This window comes from Glandiceps talaboti, chromosome 3 (genome assembly GCF_964340395.1).
Source record: "Glandiceps talaboti chromosome 3, keGlaTala1.1, whole genome shotgun sequence".
Taxonomy (NCBI): domain Eukaryota; kingdom Metazoa; phylum Hemichordata; class Enteropneusta; family Spengelidae; genus Glandiceps; species Glandiceps talaboti.
In genome coordinates, this window is record NC_135551.1 from 31,663,279 (window position 1) to 31,673,954 (window position 10,676).

The following is a 10,676-nucleotide window of genomic DNA, read 5'->3' on the forward strand; positions in this document are numbered from 1 at the left end:
CAAGAGGAGGAAATCCGGTGTCTACTAGAGGACACATGTACACTTCAAATAAATCTTACCTTGTCCATACTAGCTGTGTTCAATCTCATAATTGATGCATGAGCTAATCTGTCAAACACTGTCCTCATTGCCTTCTTAGAATACGCATCCTGTGGCTTGAACAATTCATCCATAAATCTCTTGTTGAACATTGTACCAATGATATCATGCATAACTGTAGAAAGATAAACATATACAGAAGACAAGATTAGGTCAATACTTACTAGTTAATAAACTTATTATGTTTGGGACACCCTACCCCCTCGCCAATCTCTCCACCCCCAACCTGTAACACCATCCTTCCCTTATCCGTATCAGATACTGCCACTCTAAGTCATTTTTCCAGTATTATAGCTCCTATCCAAATCATTATTACTGGAAAATTGATGTCTCACAGTCACAGCTAGCTTAATAGAAATGGTATTTGGTAAGTAACATATATATCTACCCAATATTTAGGTAGGCTTACATGTATTTTGAATAACATTAAACTTGTTTGTGTCATAAGTTAAAAACAATGACAATTGTTTGAAGTTATGAGTTGTCATCAAATAAAATAGAATACATGAAATTCTATGTCTCAGTGTATTTTTTTTTTTCAATAAGAAGATCCAATTCAAGACATGAAGATGCATTCATTTGGTTCAATACTCAGAACATTTAGACTGTGAAGAACATATTGTTCATGGTTCCATGAAATAACAGGACAGTATAAAATAGTAATGTTACTTTAGAATGTTCAAACTTTTACACCGTTATTTCTAAATCGATGCTGGCAGTTTTGATGGCAAAGATATGTAAAATGTCATTATATATTTCCCAAAATCAAATCTCAATATTATAACATCCATGGTTACTTTGCCTTGGTGGTTGTATACAATATTTATACACAGATAGACAAAAGCAAGACAACAAAAGAAGCCCACCCTGCACATAAATCTTTAGTGTTTTTAATACTATAAGCTCTCAGTGACATCATAAATATCAATCAATATTTTATTAAGTTCTATTAACTTAATTGAGCACTGCTCCATCAAAATTTCAACATTCAAGAAAGTAAATATACATGTAACACACACAGACAGACAGACAGACAGACAGACAGACACACACACACACACACACACACACACACACACACACACAGAGACTAGGGTAATACAAATTACTTTTCACAATGTACATGTATACATGAAACTATTAAAACTGAACACATTTGCTCTATACAACATTCATATGATTGTGTACATTTCTCAATACATTGAAATAATTTGCATACAGGTGTACATGTGATTGTTCAATACACTGGTAATGCCACATATTGTTTCTTCATCCTCATTGTTAAGTAGTTAATATATTGGCAATCAATACCAATCTTACATTAACTTCACAATGTTTACACTTAACCCATTCAGTACTGAAAACTTTGCCGCCAAAATTATTTGAACAAAATTCTTGTTTTATGTAAGTTTTTGGCATAAATCAACTTCATTTTAGACTGGAATTAAAGAAATGTTACTTCCTAATAAAGTAATATTATTGTAATTATGAAAATGTCCACATAAATTGGGTACCAAAATTATTTAAAACTCGTCTCCAGTCATGAAAGGGTTAAAGAAAGCCAATATTCTACTTTAAGTCTTAGAAAATATTTAGAGACATTACATTAATTCTTAGGAAATTTAGCAATTGTTGTACCTGTCAACATTTTATAATATCAAAGTCTCTATTTGTAGAATCTATTGACCAATCATAATATTACAAGAATGTAGACTGTAAGATACGACACGTGCCACGCTCAGCCAGCACTGATAAGGCTGAACAACACGCCACGCTCAGCCAGCACTGATAGGGCTGAACAACACGCCATGCTCAGCCAGCAGGCTGAACAACACGCCACGCTCAGCCAGCACTGATAGGGCTGAACAACACGCCACGCTCAGCCAGCAGGCTGAACAACATGCCACACTCAGCCAGCACTGATAGGGCTGAACAACACGCCACGCTCAGCCAGCAGGCTGAACAACACACCACGCTCAGCCAGCACTGATAGGGCTGAACAACACGCCATGCTCAGCCAGCAGGCTGAACAACACGCCACGCTCAGCCAGCACTGATAAGGCTGAACAACACGCCACACTCAGCCAGCAGTGATAAGGCTGAACAACACGCCACGCTCAGCCAGCACTGATAGGGCTGAACAACACGCCATGCTCAGCCAGCAGGCTGAACAACACGCCACACTCAGCCAGCAGTGATAAGGCTGAACAACACGCCACATTCAGCCAGCACTGATAAGGCTGAACAACACGCCACGCTCAGCCAGCACTGATAAGGCTGAACAACACGCCACATTCAGCCAGCACTGATAGGGCTGAACAACACGCCACATTCAGCCAGCACTGATAAGGCTGAACAACACGCCACACTCAGCCAGCAGTGATAAGGCTGAACAACACGCCATGCTCAGCCAGCACTGATAAGGCTGAACAACACGCCACATTCAGCCAGCACTGATAAGGCTGAACAACACGCCACGCTCAGCCAGCACTGATAAGGCTGAACAACACGCCACGCTCAGCCAGCACTGATAAGGCTGAACAACACGCCACACTCAGCCAGCACTGATAAGGCTGAACAACACGCCACATTCAGCCAGCACTGATAAGGCTGAACAACACGCCACGCTCAGCCAGCACTGATAAGGCTGAACAACACGCCACGCTCAGCCAGCACTGATAAGGCTGAACAACACGCCACACTCAGCCAGCACTGATAAGGCTGAACAACGCGCCACGCTCAGCCAGCACTGATAAGGCTGAACAACACGCCACGCTCAGCCAGCACTGATAAGGCTGAACAACACGCCACATTCAGCCAGCAGTGATAAGGCTGAACAACACGCCACACTCAGCCAGCACTGATAAGGCTGAACAACACGCCACACTCAGCCAGCACTGATAAGGCTGAACAACACGCCACATTCAGCCAGCACTGATAAGGCTGAACAACACGCCACGCTCAGCCAGCACTGATAAGGCTGAACAACACGCCACGCTCAGCCAGCACTGATAAGGCTGAACAACACGCCACATTCAGCCAGCAGTGATAAGGCTGAACAACACGACATATCTTACAGTCTAACAAGAATAAGCATTAAACCAGAAACTATACAATCAAATCCAATACTCGTATAACAATTGAATGAACTGGTAAACCAAATGGTTACCATGGTAATGAAGGAAAGTATGACCTTCACGTATTCAGATTGTCTTGAGGTCAATTTGTAAATAAAATAACACGATGTCCAAAAATTAAGTCCTGAAACATCATCGTTACTGAAAATCATAAGTTAAAATCTCTCATTACCATGGAAACAGAGAAGATTTCTTTTCTATACTAACTTGCTTTCAAATATAACCTAGTATACACATTTACATACGAAACATCAGTCAATTATCAGTATGTATGTTAATGGGTCCCACTACTGCTAAAACAACTTCTACACACTGACAAACTCCATTAGCAAGCCTTTTTTCCTGAAGTGAAAGCTTTTAAATAATAATTGTAAAATATCATATCACTCTGTGAGATGTGAAATTATTATACTAACAAAGTCCCTAAGGCTATTCAACACATTATATAACAGATGAATTCATATCAAAACATACTTTCCAAATCAATAAACGAGTCACATTAATCTAGCCAAAGACGGTATATTTCATTTCAAGCTAAGGATTTCCATATGTGGAATAATCCATTGCATTGTAGGAGTCATAGGTTCATGGTTTTGTATTTTGAGATCCGGTAGATCTTTTTTAAATCATGAGCATATTATAAGAAACATGCACATCAATACATCTAAGTCAATGAAAGATTTTTGTATCCAAATACAATGTAAAGACTTGACATCAAGTAACAGTTCATAATAATAATGAACTTCCACTCCTATTACACAAAATGGTGTATTTTATGCATTTCTAAAGCTTTCCTTACTTTGCCAGAATACATCATTTCATATCAATGTGTTATTGATTGATAATTCAGTAGAATTTATAATATTGATTTCATCACGTTATCAAAGAAATATAATTTAGACAACACATACATAATAAAATGACATGTAATTTCATCTTCATTTTTCTTCTTAATTCTATGACCTACATACATTGTACCCAGGTACATACAGTGAGGCTTTAGCGCATTAATCCCTCTAAAATGTTAAAAATTAAAGGTGTACAAAAATCTTTGACATTGAAAAATGTACATTTTTGTAATTTCACCATCTACTTTCACATTTATTTCCAGGTTTAACATCTTGGAATTCTTTACAGCAGTACTTCCAATCAAAGGCAAATTTAATTACATGTACATATTATTCCTCCATACTTTTTCTCTGATCCACCAAGGAAAATATGAGTAACCTAAGGGGCTTTGTCACTACGAGACGCGAGATAAGTAGTGATAAATTCCTTTAGTCATGAGTATTTTTTTAATCGAATTACACACAATCAGTCACTGCACATGACGTAATCAAGTACTGCTTGATGTAAGAGACAGTTAAGTATCAATAAATTAATACTTTTGAAAATCAGGAAGATGTACATGTACTAACAACTAGAAAAAAGTAGTGATCATTAACTATCCATGCAATGCAAATATATTATTTAGTTTTTGTTCTTTACCATCTGCATCTCTGATTATAAAAGTATATTTTCATGAATTCTTCAAATTTTGCCTTAAAGTATCAAATTATATTATGCATCAATAATCAAACCATCTTCAACAACCTGGTTGATCGAACAATTTTTATACTGGCTTTCCAGCGAAGACTCTCGGATCCCAAAACTTTTACTCTTTGATTTTAATTATCCAGTTTAAAGATATTTCTAGAAAGCAGTGACAAGAGTGTTATTAACTTCTTGCACCTATACATTCAAATAAAATGCATTCAACTGGTAACTGAGTTACAAATCCAGGTATAAGTATGTCTCACTCTATCAATCTCCATGTATAATATCTACATTAAAGTTCCAATAAAGCAAAGATTCATAAGTACAACCAGTATAGTGCCAATAGGGAACTTGCAATCCACACTAAGCATGCTCAGACGCAAAGGACTATGGGATTATCTGTGGTTATCGCAATACCTAATCAGGAGTTACCGATAAAATAAACCTCCCACAATGGTCAGGGTAACTATGAATTGATTATTTGTTGTTACAAACAATGTAACAATATTGCTTACAATACTAATTGATTAGTATTTATTATCGCATTTCCCATAATGCAACGTTCAACATGGCGGGTTTGCAAGTTCCCTATTGTGTCCAGATTGACATGACCTATGTGTGAGCCTTGAGGCTTGCAAAAGAACTATTCAATCCAAACAAGATATTATGTAAATCTCTTTACTGTCTAAACCTATGTTGGAAGCCAACAAAGTGTACATGTATGGAAAAGGTACTGTAACAAATAGGAACACAACAACTGGATAGCATGTTAATAATTCCATGTAAATTCATTTTTAAAAATGACATATAATTCTTAGTGTCACACATAGATCATGAAAGTTGACTATCATGTCCAGACTATATTCAGGATGCCACTTGATGGTAACTTTACACTTAAATTCCTTTAATCTATTCACCCAGTGCTCACATTTGTATATCAAGACTTGTATGTGAAACGAAGACCAGAAGCCACAGGGCAAAGTGGTCAACATGCATGTACATGTATTCCGGTTGTCTTAGAGATCTCCCTAAACACAAAAATACAATGATGTCTTTCTTAACTGTACACAGAGTGCCTAGAGGAATGACTTAATTTGAATGGCTTTTGTCTTCTTTCTTAACAGTCAACTGGACAAGTAAACCTGGTCATTCTTTTCAAATATAACTACACATGTAAGGGTGCAAAGTTAGAGATAAAACAGACCCTAAAATGTAGTAAAACCACTGATGTTTCAACTCTTTACAATCAGTGAAAGCTAGGTGACTGTGTTTACAAAGTCACCTTGCTTCAACATATTGTAAAAGTGACTTGACAATGTATTGACAAAATGGCCACAAGAGAAAATAGTGAAATAGCACATAACTTGCAAAACTAAATCTATACAGGATTGTTGTAGATTGCTGCACAATTTGAACTTAATTTCACACCTTCCTCACCTTAATGAAATACATCCAGTGCAATACATTGTTATAATGGTTGTAACTGGTTTATCAGTTTATATAATATGTACATTGTATGCATGTGTGTGTGTGTCTGTCTGTCTGTCTGTCTGTCTGTCTGTCTGTCTGTCTGTCTGTCTGTCTGTCTGGGTACATCTGTGTCTGTGTGTCTGTCTATGTGTATGTGTGTGTATCTGTGTATGTCTGTCTGTGTGTGTATCTGTGTGTGTGTGTGTGTGTGTGTGTGTGTGTGTCTGTGTCTGTGTATCTATATGTGTACTGACTCCATAATTGAATAAATATCATCTTCTACAAGGCATAGGGCGTAAATTCTGACCCCAACATATACACATTAATAAATTATAATGCAGATATTACCAGCTAATAAAAAGGTTTATGAATATCATATATCACAGATAACAAATATCCTCATTTACCATAAACTATAACTAATATTAATATCTAACGATATAATATAAAGAGATGACTATAAATACTTTTATTCCCACGATATTTATCTTTGGACTAAACTATCTATATTTATACAATTATATTATCACATCATTCTTTATTTCCCTGGATATCTATTTAGTTAGTATTTATGTTGACACATGTAAAAGACTGTCAGAAGTACAAAGAATACTTAAATAATCATCACAAAATAAACACATAACACAATGCAGTGGTACATGTGATGACACAAAAATCAGAATGAAAAAAAGACCACTTTTCAATCAAATGACCATGTTGAACGGAAATATGTGCAGTTGAAACTTTGCAAAGAAATATGTGATGTTAAGAAATTTTACAAAGACAAAACAGAATCACAATTTCAAACTGGTAATATATGTGATGCATGGAAGAGACTGAAGACTTTAACTGGACTTGTAGCGTGTATCTTCATAAGAATGGCAGAATTGCTCATGAACATGGGTCATTTAGATTTCAAAAGAAATTCCCATGTAGCAATTATAGACAATCAACACAGCTATTTACATGTCACATACTGGTTATAGACAATCAACACAGCTATTTACATGTCATATACTGGTTATAGCAACAATCAACACAGCTATTTACATGTCACATACTGGTTATAGCAACAATCAACACAGCTATTTACATGTCACATACTGGTTATAGCAACAATCAACACAGCCATTTACATGTCATATACTGGTTATAGACAATCAACACAGCCATTTACATGTCATATACTGGTTATAGACAATCAACACAGCTATTTACATGTCATATACTGGTTATAGACAATCAACACAGCTATTTACATGTCACATACTGGTTATAGACAATCAACACAGCTATTTACATGTCACATACTGGTTATAGACAATCAACACAGCTATTTACATGTCACATACTGGTTATAGACAATCAACACAGCTATTTACATGTCACATACTGGTTAGTAATTAGTATTATTGCCTATGCACCATTGATTACTTGAATTGGTCTGCATGCATACAGCATTGGTATTTGCATTGAAGCACTCGATCAGTACCAAAAACATTATTGCATATTTGTATGCAAATGAGTATGTGATCATTCCTTGCACACAAAGTAGAGTGAATGCACAGCATAATAATTTTTAGGGATTTTTAAACATATGTAATCATAACAAAACCTCATGTCATCAAATATGAGTGCCAGTGTGGGTACTCTGAGTATTTTCCAGTGCAGCCACAGAGAACACCGCAAGCATTCATACAAATATTTATCTATATTTCCTGGGGCTGTTTTTGATTTTACTATTTACCTCATAAATTAAATATCATATTGTACTGAAATGTTATTACCCTGATTTGTAATTCACATGGATTACATATTCATCTACATGTACATTGTGATATGCTTTCCATATTACATAATACATGTACATTGTGATATGATTTCCATATTACATATTCATCTACATGTACATTGTGATATACTTTCCATATTACATATTCATCTACATGTACATTGTGATATACTTTCCATATAAAATTACATATTCATCTACAAGTAAATTGTGATATACTTTCCATATAAAATTACATATTCATCTACATGTACATTGTGATATACTTTCCATATAAAATTACATATTCATCTACATGTACATTGTGATATGCTTTCCATATTACATATTCATCTACAAGTAAATTGTGATATGCTTTCCATATAAAATTACATATTCATCTACAAGTAAATTGTGATATGCTTTCCATATAGAATTACATATTCATCTACATGTACATTGTGATATGCTTTCCATATAGAATTACATATTCATCTACATGTACATTGTGATATACTTTCCATATAAAATTACATATTCATCTACATGTACATTGTGATATACTTTCCATATTACATATTCATCTACATGTACATTGTGATATACTTTCCATATAAAATTACATATTCATCTACATGTACATTGTGATATACTTTCCATATAAAATTACATATTCATCTACATGTACATTGTGATATGCTTTCCATATTACATATTCATCTACAAGTAAATTGTGATATGCTTTCCATATAAAATTACATATTCATCTACAAGTAAATTGTGATATGCTTTCCATATAGAATTACATATTCATCTACATGTACATTGTGATATGCTTTCCATATTACATCAGTCAGCAAACCCAAGATGGACTATAAAAATAAGGCATAACCATAGTCATATTAATATGACTACATGTATGGTTGAACTACAAGGCTGTCTAACGGCCACCAATCACACAAAATGAGTAACAACATAATACAACACAACACACTTCTATGTACATGAAGTTTATTACTGCATAGCCTTACTTGTATGTACATGAAGTTTATTACTGCATAGCCTTACTTGTATGTACATGTAGTTTATTACTACATAGCCTTACTTGTGACAGGTTTACTAACATGTAAACTGCATGTACTCTATAGGTTTGACTTCAATTGCTTTAAGTCTTTGAGTAGTTCAGGATATCATGTAAAGTACACAATGAAGTCTTGTATACTTGACTGTTCATTCAGATTCTGTGTGATTTCCAACATTCAGATTCTGTGTGATTTCCAAGACAAGATTTCTGGACCATGCTTTATCTAGTTTGCAGGGACTTGATAAGTAAATCTCATCATTACAATATAGATAGTTTCCCCTCCTCTGTCTATGATCACACACGCACGCATGCACGCACGCACGCACGCACGCACGCGCACACACACACACACACACACACACACACACACACACACACACACACACACACACACACACACACACACACACACACACACACACACACACACACACACACACACACACACACATTTCTCAAATAATTGACTAGTAACTAATAATAGGTATAACTGAGAGTGGATGGTAATTCCCCAGTTTCCCTGAAATCCATTTCTCAAACCATTCCAGAGACACCTATGTAGTTGAAATTGTAATGGTCATCTAATCGATAACAGAATCTCGTAAATCACGTGGTTAGTTCACTACTTTTTGTTGACCATCATAAATGTATTATCTCAGATACACGTACTATCTCCAACAACCTTCTTGTTGTTCTCCTACAACAATACATCTATGGAACACAAGACCTTGTACATATTATGATTTATAAGGCAACTGAAGGATGGTTGGGTAATAACAAGATATTAAACTTGGGAACAACAGTTCAGCGTTTGCTGTTCTCAGAGGCATCACACTACCATACATGTACCACAACATTAATGTGAAATGTTTAATAGAACGTGAACTTCCTTGACGGATGAAATGGATGATGGATAAAAATATGACATCATGGCATAAATATAAAATACCCTAACAAAACAGAAAATATGAAATGGCATAAAAATAATATCCTAACAAAAAACAGAAAAGAAAGAGTTACACATACAGTAGAGATATCAAATATATTTGTATACATGTACAACTTTTTGTGTTGATTTTGTTTTTATTATTAAAGAGATTTGGGGGCCTCAGATATTTGATAAATCTGAGGTGTTAACAATTAGCATACTGATCATTTAGATGTGTTATTTATCAGTGTCATAATTCTCCATCTGAAACACCATGAATAGACAGCCTTGGTTATAATACACTATTACTACTAAGTATTCTGAATCAGTGGCCTTCTCTTATCATCAAGGAGGTTATATAGTGTTGCTAAGAGACACTGTTCATAAAAGGTCTAATACATCAACTTTCATCATGACTGAAAGATCTGGATGGATTACATCAAGTGGTTACTATAGCGATGACAGAATTATAGCAACATAATTTACAATATCAGCTGACATACATGTATACTGGCCAAGTCTAATCTTACTTATACAGTCCTCATCTATTTATACCTTCAAACTTTTACAATACCTCAAATACAGTACTATACTGCTACAAATAAGCTATGTTTAGCAATATGATAAATGTATCTAGGACGGTAGTAGGAG

The 10,676-nt window shown here is 35.2% G+C and overlaps 1 protein-coding gene across 1 annotated transcript in view; it reads right to left on the reverse strand.

Annotated features, from left to right (window-relative positions):
* The window catches only part of LOC144432518 (protein OSCP1-like), a 45,947-nt gene that overhangs the window by 19,785 nt on the left and 15,486 nt on the right, over nucleotides 1–10,676 (reverse strand). The window contains exon 2 of the mRNA XM_078120742.1: nucleotides 60–214. Within this exon, the coding sequence (XP_077976868.1) occupies nucleotides 60–214 (155 nt within the window). The remainder of the gene's footprint in view (nucleotides 1–59; nucleotides 215–10,676) is intronic.